We start from the raw sequence: 18,081 nt of genomic DNA, 5'->3' as shown, positions 1-18,081 counted from the left end.
CCTGGGTAGCTCAGCGAGCAAAGATGCTGACTACCACCCCTGGTGTCGCAAGTTCGAATCCAGGGCATGCTGAGTGACTCTAGCCAGGCCTCCTAAACAACTAAGTTGGCCCTTGTTGCTAGGGAGGGTAGAGTCACATGGGGTAACCTCCTCGTGGTCACTATAATGTTGTTCTCGCTCTCAGTGGGGCGTGTGGTGAGTTGTGCATGGATGCCGTAGAGAATAGCGTGAAGCCTCCACACGCGCTATGTCTCCGCGGTAACGCGCTCAACAAGCCATGTGATAAGATGCGCAGATTGACTGTCTCAGGTGCGGAGGCAACTGAGATTCGTCCTCCACCACCCGGATTGAGGCGAGTCACTACGCCACCACGAGGACTTGGGAATTGGGAATTCCAAATTAGGGAAAAAAGGGAAAAAAATCAAAATGAAAAATAAAAATCAGTAGATGAATACATAGATCAGCACTTTGATTAAGAACATGACTGACTGATCTAGTGGTCACATTTTGCCTTTAGTTTTTAGAGGTTTTGGAATCTAATTAGCCCAAATATAACTCTGTTCCTAAATATAAATATTTATTTTAATAAAACAAGATTGCATCTGTACGTCCGTGGATTAGTGTTACACTTTACAAATAAAATGCAATAAAAGATGCGGGGAGATGAGAGTAGCGGAAACACAGACACATTTATTGACAGTTCTGTATATTAAAGAACAGCAAACTCTGAAATTCAGGCAACGACAACCACAAACTGTCCGCTCCAGCAGCGGGAACCCGGAATGCACCTGAGTGCCCGTGAACGAGATGACACAGTTCACAAACAACCTTCTCCCATCACATAACCCAGCCATGAAAAAATCAGTTTATATAGGGAGGAAACACACTGCGCACCGGTGCACCCCATCAACAATCAGCTCACCTGGTTAGCCCACATTGTTGTTGAGGAAATAAGCTCATCAACCTGCGAGTGCCCAAACACTGTACACGCACTGCAATAGTAGACGTACGCGATTGGTCAATTCTGTGATTGGTCGCTGCTGTAATCAATCACGCTATGGGTCTATAGTAACTTGTGCATTCGGTGAGAGTTTAGGCAGTTTGACATGAATACATCCCAACACGTTGTCAAAATCAACGATAATATATACTTACTGTACATTTATATTTAATACATTTGGATACTTATGCTGGGGTGGCAGATGGGGTGGCAATGCTTTTTCTTAGGGTGGCATTTGCCACCCCATGCCACCATGGTAGATCCGCCCCTGCCTCCCCTGCCTCCCCTGCCTCCCCAGTAACACAACAATGCACAACGAGTATGTCCAAAAGGACTTTGTGCTTGCAATGCATTGGTAGTGTACACACACACACACACACACATGCTCAGAAATTATTTTACAGTCTTTACATGTTGTGTAAAAGCATGAACAATCCCCTTGGCGATTCAGTGACAAAAAAGGCACACACTTATAGAGACACCATGCTGTTAAATGACTCTTGCGTCTTCCTTCTGCAGCTGTAAATATACATTTACTGAAATGATGGAATCTAAATTCAGATTTTCCATTTGCATATCTTTCTAGCAAGGAAATACAGAGCAGATTAGTCAAAATTGGTTGTATTATCATTTCTCTCCTGCTTAATTATATGTATGTTGGAAGGAACGTTAATGTAATACAGTATGTTAAGCACTGTTTACATGGAACAAACTTCACCCTAAGGAATAATGTCAATAACAAAAACAGAAGCTTGTCCAGCTATCCCATCTGAAATGGATGATTTTGACAACAGTCATATAATACAAATGTAGCTTCACATTTTTGCTTTTAACCCCTCTTTTATTTTTTGCCAGCTAGACTTCCATTTTAAGTGCATTACTGTAATTGTGATTCATACTGTATTTATTTATACAATTTGATCGACAAGTTAATTTTTTCATCAACAGCAGACCACAGATGCTTTCGATAGACCTGAAGTTGTGTTAAACCTAGAATATTCCATTAAAGTCGACTTGATACAGCTTTTACAACCTAGTTTACTTCCATTTTTGGCATATTTCCAAGTGAAATAGGATATTAGTCCTTTTCCAGAAAATTAACAGCAATTTTTTCCATTTAGAGGTCATGTGTGAACAGGACCCATTGGGAAATACTGGGAAATTGGTACTGGCTGTTTCCAGGAATGAGAAGTTGTAACATTACTGGTAAAGTTCCATACTGGTAAAATTGAGGTAAAAAATGGTGGAGCCATTCACAATACAATAAGTCAGTAACAGTAAATGCTCACTGCACAGTTTGGTTTGTATGCATTTAGTGTGTTGATAAAAAGAAAAATAGCGATAATCATCCTGGAAAATTTTACTCATTTTGTAGATTATGAGCTGAAAGGCCTGTGTGGCAAAACAGCAAAAAAAAAAAGTCCAACACTTCTATTTTATCATGAACAAAATCACAAAGTGATCATAATTATGACACTGGAATTACGGCTTGTATGTAGGAACTTCCCAGGAGGACTAGCGAGATAGCGTTTGTAATTGGGAGGAGGGATATTCTCATTCTAGAGAGTATATTACTGGACAATTGTTTTTTTTTTTTTTTTTTTTTTTTTTTTTGAGTCATCAATATTTTTGGTCTGTTTTACTGGAAGAGAACATACATTTTAAATGCATTTATCTGGTAAAAGATAATTTCATCAACTTTTAGGAGAAAACCAGCATATAATATAAATACCTCAAAAGCTAATAAAAACACACACAAAAAATGCCACACACAGCTCCAATTTGGCTGGACTTGAAATCTTTCCACCAGGCACAACCTTGTCTGGGCCAAATGACCCAGTTAAAGCCATCAGTAAGTCCAGAGAGAGGTGGCTGTACTGGTATGAAATGCCAAATGTAAACTTGAAAGAAATGGGTTGAGATGCTGGCACAGATGGCACATCTATTACACATTAGCGGGTATCTTCCCCAGCGTGCGAGTGTGTGTTTGTGAACAAATGTTCTGAGCAAATGTGATATTCCTCTATGTGTGTGACTTTCTCTTGGGTTTTAAAGCTCAATTGAAGCGAACAGTGTCAAAAACGTCACACTAAATATAACACATACGCTGACAGTGATCCAAACCACCGGGTATCCTCCTTACTTTGAAGAATTCCAATTACTGTCAGTGTTTAAAATGTGTGCGTCTGGGTACATTGTAATCCATTCACATCGCAGCTCAGGCATCACCACAGTTTATGTGTGTGTGATTTCCCCTGTAATTAGTGTTTATTCAGGAACGCTGTGATTTTGTCCACAAATAGCCAAATGTTCCTGCTAAAAGAAACAATAAATAAACACGAATAATAATTTGAGTAGCGGAGGTTTGAATTCAGGGGGAAAATGTCCTTCATTTACTTTGCCCTGCCTGCTTTAAATTGGCTTTCACACTGACGATGGATTTTTATGAGCTGTCTAATCTTGGTAGGTTAAATCAACCAGAACCAGTGTTCACAACACTGACCTTCTCTCTCTCTCTCTCTCTCTCTCTCTCTCTCTCTCTCTCTCTCTCTCTCTCTCTCTCTCTCTCTCCCTCTGTGTAATCTATAGAACAGTGAGGATATATCACCCAACAACAGAGGCAATATATATTCAATTACCAACTAAGCCAAGGGGGCAATTTATAACTAAGCACACACTGGTACACCCACACCCACACGTGTAGACGCTCTTGGGGATGGGAAAGGTAGAGCTGCATGTATTAAACTCGCTTGTTTACCTTGGAGAACAGTGAGGACTTCAGCGTCATTATTTCCCAAACGTAATTCATTGCTAAAATCTCAAATGTGTCCTACTTATGATTCATAAGCTAAAATCCACAATGAATAATATTTGATTTTTTTGGCGAAATAAATTTCCTGTGTCGCAAAAGTGTGCTTGTATTTACATTCTGAATAATTATGCAGTGCACTAATCTATGACTGATCATGTACACTGATTGATGTGACGTATAAGCTTGTGAAAAGGTCAGGGAATGAAAGTCTTTGCTTCAGATTCTGCCTTGGGTCTATAAATTTGGCATTTCAGCATGAACAATGCTCTCTGGATAATGTGCTGTCTATGATCTATGAAAAAACAGCTTAGACCAATTAAGATCATTATAAATTCCAGATGGTTTTAGATGGGCAGTGGTGGTCTGTTACTGACACAAGCTCATTTAAAGGGATAGTTTACTTATAAATGAAAAATCTATCATCATTTACTCAGCCTCATGTTCTACAAAACCAGGCATGACTTTCGCTCTTACATGGAACACAAAAGGTGATGTTTTCTAAAAGAATATACTGGCTGCTCTTTTCCATTTATGAAAACGAATGGGGACTGGCAAGTTTGATTTGAGAACTACAGCAGAGAGGAAGATTTTCAGATAAAATTGATTACTTATGATACTTTAATGGTGCTTTTTTTGTCATTTTGGAAATCTTCAAATGGAAAAGAAAGGCCAGGTATTTGTTTGTCAGAAATTCCCCTTTTGTTTTCCATGCAAGAAAGCTGTACTGGTTTGGAACAACATGAGCATGAGTAAATTATGACAGAATTTTCATTGTTTAAGTGAACTTTTCCTTTAAGCTGGTCATTGATGCAAGTAGACCAGCTTGACCAGTATAGCCATTCTTAAACCAGCATGAAAGCACCCAAATTACACTTTATATTTGTACGAAGAAATAGGATCTTCTTAAATGGTAGTAGGCTGTTCTTAACCTGGTCACCAGCTGAAATAGCTGTTACAGTGATGCTTAATTTTAAACACATATGCATAGCTATGTGTGTGTCATTCAGCGTAGGAATATTAAAGCAGGCACTGTGCTTCTGAAATGGAAACTTTAAACAGCATAATCTGACTCTAAAACATAGAGAGCATAAAAAGAAGACCATTCTGAATTGATTTTAATGCGCAAATTGATTTGACTTTCAGCTAGACAGAGAAAACATTTTGTTATTTGGTCATTTTATTTGGTATTTGTTAGTGGTCAACAAATATTTTCAAAGCTGATGTCTGATATAATGCTGTTATATGCATAATCCCATTTGAATGAAATAAAAGGAATGCTTTTTTGATTTAACACAATATTTACCAAATTCTAGTTTTTTTTTTTCGTTTTTTTTTTTTTTTTTTGCTGCTGTGCCTTTAAATGCTCTGTTTTATGTAAATGCCCTATAAGTGACAGTAACGGTGCTTTGCTGTGCTTACCCATGAGCTGCGGGTTTGCAGTGGAGTCCAATAAAGTTTTTAACTGCCCAATCCTTCAATAACAGCCTCTTTGCAAAGCTGCATTACATTGTGACAAAGTCATGAAACTATATGCGCTGAAATGTGCCACACAAGATATGAAAGATATGCAGAGCGGCAGGTTCTACACACAGGCAAGAACAGCACAAGGTTTTGACAGACTTTACCACATTTTACTCTTATCCTTAGTTCTTCTGGTGTTTAGGAATAATAGTATTTTCCCTACTTCTTCCTTATTACCTCACTGTGACTGAGTGGGCCCATTCACACCCAATTAGTGTTGATGGCATGTAAAAATGAGTGGTCATATCATAATATTTAATGTTTCTGGTGTGCAGGATTTTTGCAGCTTAGTTTCAATAAATGCTCTTTTTGGGTTCTGAAAATTGTACTATTTATTTCTAAAGATTAAGAAAAATTAGATTTTTCATGATATGACCCGTCTAAGTGGGCAGGGTGTTGACATTATCTAAATATTGGCCTGTCAGAAATATCGGTCCATCACTAGTACATGTCATAATGTTAATGTGACTAGTGATGAACATACTCATTGCTCACTGTAATTCTTCTCTAGATTTTACTGGGATCTCACCATGCTGCTCCTAATGGTGGGAAATCTAATCATCATTCCTGTGGGCATCACCTTCTTCAAAGACGAGCACACGCCACCGTGGATCGTTTTTAATGTGGTTTCTGACACGTTCTTTCTCATGGATCTGGTGTTAAACTTCCGCACCGGGATCGTAAAGGAGGATAACGCAGAGATTATTCTGGACCCTCAGCAGATAAAGGTCAAATATCTGCGCTCATGGTTTGTGGTGGACTTCATATCCTCCATCCCTGTGGACTACATCTTCCTTATCGTGGAGACACGGATAGATTCGGATTTCTACAAAACGGCACGTGCTCTCAGGATTGTACGCTTTACGAAGATTCTCAGTCTGCTTAGACTCTTGCGGCTTTCGCGGCTCATACGCTACATTCACCAGTGGGAGGAGGTGAGTGGACCTTTTAAAGTGTTTATTACAGTGCTCATTGCTCATAACAGCACTCACATTGTCTGACAGGTGATGATGATCATGTAATCCAGAGTGATTTTCATGCCTCTTCCCAGAGGAAAATTTTATTGCTCAGAGGTTGCTTTTCATAGCTCACGAGACTTAACGGAATTGTCAATTATGTATCATTAAAAGCAGGGGTGTTCACACGTCTATGGAATGAGATCTACTTCTTCATGTTATTATAGCAAGATCTACCATACACAATATATACAGGGTTGGTAGTGCAATTTCACAATTCTCTATACCTATTTTGATACCACAACAAATAATAATACTTCTTTTTTAATGATGTAAGCAATGTTTCAGTTCTCAAGTAATTATTCAAGACAAGTCAACTGTCTTAATCAAATAAGAACAAAGAAACAAATTAATACAAAAATAAAAGCAATAAATAGAAACCAATTAAAAACAATATAACCCAAAAAAAAAAAAAAAAAAAAATCAAATTAAGAAAACAGTGCTTTTTAATAGCTTTTAAAAATATATATATATATATATATATATATATATTTTTTTTTTTTTTTAAAGCAGTAGCCTATCAAATATTCAAGTAAACATCCAGAATGAAATTAAATGTAGCATAAAACTACTAGCTACTGGTCTTCACTGTTTGATTATATTCCATTAGTACTTTTTAAAGCTATTCAATTTATTGAGCAAAGAGCAGTGAGTTGTTTATTTGTTTTCTTGTCTGATTAATATTAACGACATACTTATCAACAGCAGGTCTATTAGGTTAAATTTATACTTCAAGTCCGAACTTTTGATACAAATCCACTTTTTTATCCCACTGTTAATGTTCACTTTAGACATTACTGATTGTATTTACATTAATAACTCACCAAGACGGGCATTTTTGGTGGAATTTTGAAGTGTATTTGACCGTTTAGGCTCATATCCGCTTTACCACGGGCGCTCTCTTAGCAGAAGTGCATAGAAGTGAATAAATTAACCACTTGGATAGTGAGGAAATAAAAAGTTAATCTTTAATATTTTAGTAATTTGTGTCTTTTCTGTCTCTATCCTCTTTCCCTTTTGACCTGTTCTCGAGATCGACCAGTGGTTCTCATGCGATCGATGTGATGAGCACCCCTGAGTTAAAGGAATAGTTCACCCAAAAATGAAAATTCTGTCATCATTATTTACTCATTTACTCATGTTGTTTCAAACCTATATGACTTTCTTTCTTCAATGAAACACAAAAGGAGATGCTTAGCGGAATGATGATCATCATGTGCTCCAAAGCTGTTTTGGTCTGTTTCTCACACAAAGCTTTCGTATGACTTCAGAAGAATTGAAATGTAGCACATAAATTTTATAGATTACCTTTATGGTGCGTGTCTCATATGTTTCTCTTAATATTCCTTAGAAGAAATAAAAATAGTTGTTGACTATTAAAATTACCTTCTCTTAGGGGCAAATTCAGTAAAAAAATAAAAAACAAAGAATCTTTCTTAAATTATTTATTTTGAGAACACAGTGGCTGATAGGCAACAATTCATATTGTGAAGGCTCATTTATACATGACTGCACTATGCATATTTCTTCAACGAAATTACAATACAGCACTTAAGAGCCTCTTATATGCACATTGTGTACAAACATAAATAATAATAAAAGGAAAAATAAGTGCAATTATAATAACTGTAACAAGACATTAGCAGTGCAGATTTCTGTGTCTTTTGCCTTTCAGCTCACCTCCTGTACTTATCACTCAATTTTCAAGTTTTTTTCAGGAAAATCACAATATCCACATTATCAGAGGAGAGGGCAGATCTGTTTGCATTGATAATGTCCTCTGCTGTTGAAATATTACTCCTATGGTGTTCGTTATCACTTTAACTCTGTCTGAGCTTGCAGCAAGAGGCTGCTTGAATGCTGTGGCGAGACTAACTTGCACAGGCTGTTTATACTTTGCTCCCGTAAGCTCAAGAGACACATGTGGATGATGCCGCCGCAAATGAGTCATCCTGTCAAGGCTAGTTTACACTGCCCCAACACATGCCAACAAACACCAATATCCAACACTTGTTTGGTTTTATTGGATCAGTGTGATCACCCTGTTGGTGTTTGTTGGCATTCGTCGGCATCTATTTTTACCGATTCAACCTGTTTAATCGGCGTTTGTCGGGTCTAGGAATGTTTGAGAAGTGTGGTATGATTTTACAACAGACTGTGAAGTAATCAGACTTCATCGTGAACTGTTGCCATGGCAAAAAGGTAAGCATCCCTGTCAACTCAGAAAATGAATGCACGCAACCGCACCTGCATTGATAGAGCAGGAGGAACACAGTCAATCACGAATAATCACATTTTTGTTGCGAACTTATTAAAGAATTCTGTTCCTTTCTAAAGAAAACATAATTTTTTGTTAGTGTTGGGTTCAGCAGTTTGTGTGGATGACACGCATGAGGGAATATGTACAAATAGGCAAGACACGGACAGAGATTCATTTGTGCTGAAGTGCTCTTTTTATTCACATGAAAAACACAGATCCTTTATTTCTCAAAATATTATTGCAGTTTCTGCACAACTGGTGTTTGTTAGATCAGTGTGAGCATGACCGTTTTGTTTCTCAACATTCTAAATACAACAGCCAACTTTAGAAGGTCGGAAGTGTTGGTGACTGTTGGTGTTTTTTGGGGCAGTGTGAGACATACCAGACTTTGGTGAAACAGAGCCTACACAAAGCCTTCATCCTGTTCACTACTCGTTACCCAGTATTACTGTAGTTTACCGTGAAACCATACTGCTCTCAAACAACAGGTTTTAGAGACGGTGGTGGGTCTTCAATCTCTGGCTTATTTACATCAGACAAATTTATATTTTGTTTAGTTCCATTACAGTTGGGAAAAATAGCGAGCTAGCTTGTATAAACTTCACATGCATTTATCTGATCTGCAGTTTTTAGTGTACCGTATGAGCTCTGTTCTGTTAAGTTTTGGTTCCGTGTGGTCCCATGTTGTTCTGCAGTCTTTTTCATTTGAGTTCTTCACGGTTTGTGTTGTTTGTTATATGTTGTTTTAATATTGTTTCCACGCATGCTAAGATATGTAATCATTCTTGTGACTGCGTGTACCGTACTGAAGGCCCTGTATCCGTTCGGTTCGGCACGGATACATGTACCATTGCAGCCCTAGTTACCACGACTGTTATTTCCAGGCAGTCTGGGAGTTTTGGCAGAAGTCAAAGTGTTGAGTGTTACACATATCAATGAATAAATAAGCAAATTAATATTCCAAAACATTAGCCTGTAATTTTCTCTCGTCCTCTTGAGAGATTGTTTGGATGGTGATTACTGTAATGATTAGAGGTGTTCGTCTCTCTCTTACCATCAGTAGTTGAATGGGTGAACAGGGTCTCAGAGGTGCACGGTTAGAATTGAATCTGCAGAACGTAGCAGGTGCCTTATTTATGCCACGTTCCGTCTCACGACAGCATGTTAGATGCTTTTCCATAACAGTATGCCACAAATTGAGTGGCCCCCATTTTTATATATATATATATATATATATATATATATATATATATATATATATATATATATATATATATATATAGGGGTGTAACGGTACACAGAAGTCACGGTTCGGTACGTACCTCTGTTTTGGGGTCACGGTTCGATACGAGTTCGGTACAACAGGAAAAAGCAACAAATCCCAAACGCTAGGTTTCTTTTCATTTATTTTGAACAGACAGTAGTACAAATTACAGTTTGTTCCACCTAGCGGCATTTAGTCCCCTTGAAGAAGTTGGTACAGTACAGCCTCCTTTAGTGTATTAAGCACTAAGCAGTAAACAGAATGCACTTTTGCATAGGCCATATTATTTTGTAGGGTTGACACAGTCAGCTACAAAACTGAAAAGCATCTCTTGTGTTATAAAAGTACAAAATAAATAGAATAATGAAAAATAAAACTTGTGCATTAGGAGAAGCCATTCTTGTCAGTACCGTGATGGTTCGGGACGAATACATGTACCGTTACACCGTTACACACACACACATATATATACTATATTGCCAAAAGTATTCGCTCACCCATCCAAATAATTGAATTCAGGTGTTCCAATCACTTCCATGGCCACAGGTGTATAAAATGAAGCACCTAGGCATGCAGACTGCTTCCACAAACATTTGTGAAAGAGTGGGCCGCTCTCAGGAGCTCAGTGAATTCCAGCGTGGTACTGTGATAGGATGCCACCTGTGCAACAAGTCCAGTCGTGAAATTTCCTCGCTACTAAATATTCCACATTCAACTGTCAGTGGTATTATAACAAAGTGGAAGCGATTGGGAATGACAGCAACTAAAATGACAGAGCGGGGTCAGCGGATGCTGAGGCGCATAGTGCGCAGAGGTCGCCAACTTTCTGCAGAGTCAATCGCTACAGACCTCCAAAGTTCATGTGGCCTTCAGATTAGCTCAAGAACAGTGCGTAGAGAGCTTCATGGAATGGGTTTCCATGGCCGAGCAGCTGCATCCAAGCCATACATCACCAAGTGCAATGCAAAGCGTCGGATGCAGTGGTGTAAAGCACGCCGCCACTGGACTCTAGAGCAGTGGAGACGTGTTCTCTGGAGTGACGAATCACGCTTCTCCATCTGGCAATCTGATGGACGAGTCTGGGTTTGGCAGTTGCCAGGAGAACGGTACTTGTCTGACTGCATTGTGCCAACTGTGAAGTTTGGTGGAGGGGGGATTTTGGTGTGGGGTTGTTTTTCAGAAGCTGGGCTTGGCCCCTTAGTTCCAGTGAAAGGAACTCTGAATGCTTCAGCATACCAAGAGATTTTGGACAATTCCATGCTCCCAACTTTGTGGGAACAGTTTGGGGATGGCCCCTTCCTGTTCCAACATGACTGCGCACCAGTGCACAAAGAAAGGTCCATAAAGACATGGATGAGCGAGTTTGGTGTGCAAGAACTTGACTGGCCTGCACAGAGTCCTGACCTCAACCCGATAGAGCACCTTTGGGATGAATTAGAGCGAAGACTGTGAGCCAGGCCTTCTCGTCCAACATCAGTGTCTGACCTCACAAATGCGCAAAAATTCCCATAAACACACTCCTAAACCTTGTGGAAAGCCTTCCCAGAAGAGTTGAAGCTGTTATAGCTGCAAAGGGTGGGCCGACGTCATATTAAACCCTATGGATTAAGAATGGGATGTCACTTAAGTTCATATGCGTCTAAAGGCAGATGAGCGAATACTTTTGGCAATATAGTGTATATATATATATATATATATATATATATATATATATATATATATATATATATATATATATATATATATATATATATTTATTTATTTATTTATTTATTGTAAATTTGTAACATTATTATTAGTTTTATTACCCTGGCATTGTTTAATTTTTGTTTAAAAACTCTTTTGGAAAGTCGTGGAAATGTAATAATGGAATTTTTTTCTTTCATTTTTGGAGCAAATGGGAACGCAAAAATAATGTTTGCTTTGGTCCTCCATTCTCAATGTAGTTTACTCAAACACAGAAAAGTGAAAAGGGTCCATATTATGATCATTTTTTAATGGCTTTTAAATAATGGAAGTAGGCTAGAAAGCTTCCTCATGGAAGTCACTCTGCTGTGAGTGAATCCAGTTAGTCAGCATGTTATTAAATTAAACTCTAATGACTCACTCGTGAGATCTGCAGATACTCTCAATGGTGCTCTCTTGCCAAGACAGCTATAAAAACAAACCTCACTTCCAGGGATGTTTTTTTTTTTTAGGCCATCAATGAGTGTATTAATGAAGTGGATGTTGAAGCACCCCCTCTTGGCCGGTATTATGCTTATAACAAAGATTTACTACACTCTTTGCATGCAGGTGGTTGATGCGAGCAGTGGCGAGAGTTAGCAAGAACGACATTAGCATGAGGTATCGTTTTGAATGTGTGTGTGGAGCTTTGGAAGCGCAACCATCTGTGTTTGTTTATTGAGAGGAGACAGAAAGTCCACTTCTATTAATATCGTCATTTGGGATTGTTCTGATTTATGGCTTGTGTTTCTACGATTTAGTATGTTCTAGATCCAATATGGCCCAGAGGTCTCTAAGGCTATGTTCACACAGGCAGAAAAAAATCTGATTTTTCAGATCTGACACCAATCTGTTTTGGTTTTTATAGTTTGAACAGGAAAATCCAGTTTTAACAAGCCTGTTCTAAATCATCTTTGTAGTTGGTTTGGATCTAATTGAAATCAGTTTTTTGTTAATGCGTCTTTGTCTAAACAGTTTTATCGGATTTCATGTATTTTTTTCGTCATTCGTATTACACTGTGGGTTGTTTCGTCAGGTGTTGCAACAAGAAGATTATAATGGCCACACTGTAGAATTGTTACAAACTGAATAAAAAAAAGATTTCTTAAAAAGTGAATGACTGTTTTATTACTCCTTTCAGCCCTCTGGAACTGTCTCAGCCATCCTGTGTGGGACGTTGTAATTTTGGCCAAAATAAGGGACGTCCCAGCTCTCCCATTTTTTAAGCCATTGTTTTAGATGAATGTGTTAATATTTGGATACTGCCCTCATGAAAAACATAACCTCCATAACAAAACATCCATTGCTAAACTCTCCCGCATGTTGAACATGTGCAAGTTTGCATCATTGTATGACTATTAATGTGGATGTGCTATCGAAATCAGATCTGTCGGCGTATGACCTGCCGTTTGAACAGTCAGTCTAAAAAATCGGATTTGAAAAAAAAAATTAAGTTCTGCAGCGTGAACAAGGCCTTAGGTGCTTCAGTGTTGGACACCAAAGATTCCCTTGTTTTGAATAGAGATGTGCAAAACTACATATGACTCACCACTGACTTTTATGGGGAAAAAAAGATGCAATGAAAGTGAATGGTGACTGAGACTCGTATACTGTCTAATGTCTCCTTTTGTATTCCATGGAAGAAGGAAAGTCATACGGGTTTGTAATAACATGGTGGTGAGAAAATTGTGTCTGAATTTTTGTGGGCGTGTACTAGTATGGTATGCTATTCTGTACAGAGCCTAGGTGTTGCTGTTATTCAGAAACCTGCCATGCAAATCTGAGGGTGTTTAGTAGATTGCATGTTATTTATTTACACACTTTTACAGTGCACCTGGTGTGTGATTTTAATAATTCTCAAGGCACATTTGCCTGTTATGTTGCCAAACCGTCTTAGATCCCATAATACCATGTTGAACCTTGTTTCTCCCTCCTCCAACAGACTACAGCTCAATCTGAGTGTAAAGCATCTAACTCCAAATCAGAATGGCTACAGTTATCCAATGTTGTCAAAACTAGGGATGGGTCAAGATGATCGACTAGCTATCCAAAAACCAACTAGTTAAAAGAGGTTTACAAGTGAGAAATTTAAATAAAGATGTTTTTACTAAAATGTGGATTCAAAATGCAAAAGTAAACATTTTCTTGTCAGAGATGATAACTGGATGTTGCAGACAGTTTGGCAGCTCACTAGGGTTTGGAACAAAGAAATCGTCTTTGTTTCCATTGGATGAAAATGAATGAATGAATGAACATTACATTTGTATAGCGCTTTTCTGACACTACACTCAAAGCGCTTTACACAGTGAACAGGGGACTCTCCTCAACCACCACCAGTGTGCAGCATCCACCTGAATGATGCGACAGCAGCCATAGTGCACCAGTACTCCCACCACACACCAGTTATTGGTGGAGATCTTTAGATTGAGTGTGTTGAGGAATTTTCCCAGAATGTCTTTGGATATTCTTTCATATGGGGTTGTTTTTATTTTATTTATTCAATTCTTGTGCTTGATGAGCAGGTTTGGATTGGGCCATGTGACTATCTGTTTGATCAATTTAGTAAGAATCTTTCTGTGTCTTTGGCTGTGTCTAAAAAAAAGGCAGCTGCTTTGTTGCCTCGCTTCCCAGTCAATAAATGAATAAAGTAACAGAAAGAAACTGGTTTCGACTGTCTTCCCAGATAATCAAGTAAATATTTAATGACTACAGTGCTTATTTCTTTTTTTTTTCTCTCCCCTTTTCTCCCCAATTTGGAATGCCCAATCCCCAATGCGCTCTAAGTCCTGGTGGTGGCGTAGTGACTCGCCTCAATCCGGGTGGCGGAGGACGGATCTCAGTTGCCTCCACGTCTGAGTCCGTAAATCCATGCATCTTATCACGTGGCTTGTTGAGCGTGTTACCGCAGAGACATAGCGTGCGTGGAGGCTTCACGCTATTCTCCACGGCATCCACGCACAACTCACCACGTGCCCCACCGAGAGCGAGAACCACATTATAGCGACCACGAGGAGGTTACCCCATGTGACTCTACCCTCCCTAGCAACTGGGCCAATTTGGTTGCTTAGGATACCTGGCTGGAGTCACTCAGCACGCTCTGGATTCGAACTCGCGCCTTCAGGGGTGGTAGTCAGCATCAATACTCGCTGAGATACCCAGGCCCCCTACAATGCTTATTTCTTAATAATTGATAAGTTGATTAAAAAATGGACATGTATGAATTATTTTACTTCTTTCAACATTTACATCAGACAGCATTTTTCTCAAAAGAATGTACTGCATTTATTGAAGAACTTCTCAAGTGTTCATAAAGCATGTCCTTTGCAGGTGATGAATATAAATACATTTCTGGACATACAATGTTACATCCTTTGACCAGTATGTTCTTTGATTTACTACATGATGTTCTAATGACAGCCGTGAACATAATTCACTCTGATTTTGTTAGACAAGTACAGTATAATTTAGCCATGAGGAACAATATTTTTTAAACCCATAGCACTTAAAGGCCATTCTCATTGAACACATTTTCACGTCCATCTGTGCAATTTATTAATAGTTTTTCTATGAAAACATGCACTAGACAGACTTCTCTGACCATTGTGCCTCTTCTCACTGTTTTGTTTTCTCACTCCACATTTTTAAATGTCATGTCAAGTTAGAAAGTACTTCAACCGCATTCTGTTCTGTTGCAGTGTCTGCACTGTGACTTGCTTTTTTTTTTTTGGTGCAAGCATGTGTTCAGTCTGAACAGCCCTTTACATTTTCAAAGAGCCACCCAACTCACAGATCTCTGTGGTATTTTATTTATTTATTTATTTATTTTAATTCAACATTTTGAACGGTTTCTCAGCTTTCGTGAACTTGGAATAGTAAGTGTCCACTGGTTGCACACTTCAGAATCTCGGCATATGCAGTAGTTCTTCCAGGTATTTCATAGACACTGTTTCATGAATACTGAGTATTCAGACATCCTGCCTTTTTCACATACTGCTTTTTTGCAGGCTCAGGATGTATGTCTCTCTCTCTGTCTTTTTCATTTCTCATCAGCTTCATCAGAGTCGAGTTGTTTAGTTTCTTTGATGCTCTCATCTTTAATGTGCCTTCATGTCAATTAGAGTCACAAAGGCATCCATCATTCAGTGTGTGTGTGTGTGTTTGAGAGAGATTGAGAAAAAGTTAACCGGCCTCCGTGGTTTTTGTGATTAATACATTCCTAGATTCGTCCCTCGCCATTTGGACAAGACACATTAGTCTTCTTTCCCCTGATCCACAATAATGACTTTATAATAAGGCCATATTAGAGAGGATTTCCACAATCTACCCAGAGCACTTCTCTTTTTAATTGCGGAGCAGTCTGTTTCCATTTCACCGTGCTAATTTTTTAGAATTGAAGAGCATAGACAGATGGGGGAGAGGGACAGAGAGAGAGACATTTGTCGATCCTTGTGTTGTCTCTCTCATTGTGCATTGTTTTTATCCGTAGATTTGAATGACATAATGGTGATCTGGGTGCAGTGTGCAAAATCTATGCTCTTGAAAGAGTCCTTTAGGGGTAATAAAACTGCCAATAGTATTTTAATATAATCGTTAAACATGTGGGGAGCTAGACACCAAGTGTACATTGCAGTCAGAGTCAGAAATTATCTAAAGCTCTGAGGGAAAAAATGCCACGGAAGGTGTTAAAATGTAAATATTTAAAATGTGATTTGCTCGTTTTTTATCTGTTCTTTAACATTTGATATACTTTATAATACTCAATTCTAGGCCTGTTTATTTATGGGTTTAGACACTGTAGTGACCATTAGTATTTGAAGTATTTGTGTGTTTGTTGTTGCATGCAAACAGCAAGGACATCGCAATAGAAATATGCATTGTCTATTTACTGTATTAGTGTAAGGCTGTTTTGTGGCACTCAGTCTTTCTCATCACATTCAATTTAGACTACATACCCACAACTCAGCTAAAACATAACTTTGTGCTGTAGATTAAGTAGCAGATCAGAATATATTAGAATAGTATTGTGTTTCATCCTTATCGGCGGAAGAGTTCAAACATTCAGACCACCATTAACGGAACCGAATATCTCTGAATATCGTTTCTTTCCGGTATTTTTGAAATTCTGAATCAAGAACCAATTCTTGATTCCCAACCCTATTAATGAGCATCATCCGTTTGTATCTGCAGTGTCCTCTGTCTATCTCTATCATTTTCTCTCTCTCTCTGTAATGATACAGTGTGCAGTAAAGGCAGATAGTCAGTAATGAGGGTGACTTTTACAGAACGCAACATGATTAATTCAGATGCTTTTCTGCTAGTTAATGTTACAGATAGCCCATTATTTAATCTGGCCTCATGCTGTTTGTCTGCACTCAGAAAAACCAGAACTCGCAACATAATGTCCTGTTTGTGATTAAAATGTCCTGGCAGAGGAAGAACTTGTTGAAGAAAAACATATGGACAGTAATCACAGTGGTGACAATTGGCAGGTGACCGTGGAGAGAGAGAGACAGGCAGAGAGGTAGACAGAGAGAGAGAAACTGCTTATGACTGGTTCTGATTTATAGGGCTTTTCTCATCGCCCAATGACAATGGCTCGTGCACATATCCCTCTCAACTAAGCTTTTAAAAGCGCTGTTTTAAAGTGACTTGAGTGGTTTTTAATAAGCACAGGTGCAGTTAACAGCGCATGCCATGGCTTCACTCAGATTAAGTAGCTTTAAATTGTGGAGGCCATTAACACCCAACTGCCTGCATGGCGACCGACAGTCTCTCAAGAGGATACTTAACTATAAGGATTAGCCAGTCACTAACTCACCTTCACCCTTTCTTCATCTCTCTCTCTGTCTTGTAATGGAGCAAATTATCCTGGACCTGTTCTTTCCTGTTTTTAGTTTTTTAAATGACTTGTTGGAGTTTCTGATTAGAAGTATTGTCTTTTGCACGCACACACACACACACACACACACACATCACACACACACACATACATGTAAACACAATATGTGATGCTTTTTTTGTGGGATCTAATCATTTATTAAAAAAATATATAAAAAATACAAACTGTCGGCCCTGTGTAGCTCAGCGAGTATTGACGATGACTACCACCCCTGGAGTCGCGAGTTCGAATCCAGGGTGTGCTGAGTGACTCCAGCCAGGTCTCCTAAGCAACCAAATTGGCCCTGTTGCTAGGGTGGGTAGAGTCACATGGGGTAACCTCCTCGTGGTTGCAATTAAGTGGTTCTCGCTCTCAATGGGGCATGTGGTAAGTTGTGCGTGGATCGCGGACATTAGCATGAGCCTCACATGCTGTGAGTCTCCGTGGTGTCATGCACAGTGAGCCACGTGATAAGATGCTCGGATTGACTGTCTCAGAAGCGGAGGCAACTGAGATTTGTACTCTGCCACCCGGATTGAGGTGAGTAACCGTGCCACCATGAGGACCTAGTAAGTAGTGGGAATTGGGCATTTACATTAATTATT

At 38.9% G+C, this 18,081-nt stretch overlaps 1 protein-coding gene across 1 annotated transcript in view; it reads left to right on the top strand.

The window, feature by feature from the left end:
• LOC127416585 (potassium/sodium hyperpolarization-activated cyclic nucleotide-gated channel 1-like) overlaps nucleotides 1-18,081 on the top strand; it is a 101,690-nt gene that overhangs the window by 40,593 nt on the left and 43,016 nt on the right. Inside the window, exon 2 of the mRNA XM_051656001.1 lies at nucleotides 5,845-6,268. Within this exon, the coding sequence (XP_051511961.1) occupies nucleotides 5,845-6,268 (424 nt within the window). The remainder of the gene's footprint in view (nucleotides 1-5,844; nucleotides 6,269-18,081) is intronic.

The sequence above is a fragment of the Myxocyprinus asiaticus genome, chromosome 26 (assembly GCF_019703515.2).
Source record: "Myxocyprinus asiaticus isolate MX2 ecotype Aquarium Trade chromosome 26, UBuf_Myxa_2, whole genome shotgun sequence".
Taxonomy (NCBI): Eukaryota; Metazoa; Chordata; class Actinopteri; order Cypriniformes; family Catostomidae; genus Myxocyprinus; species Myxocyprinus asiaticus.
Note: the sequence above shows the minus strand (reverse complement) of the source record. Positions and strands in the feature narration are given on the sequence as shown.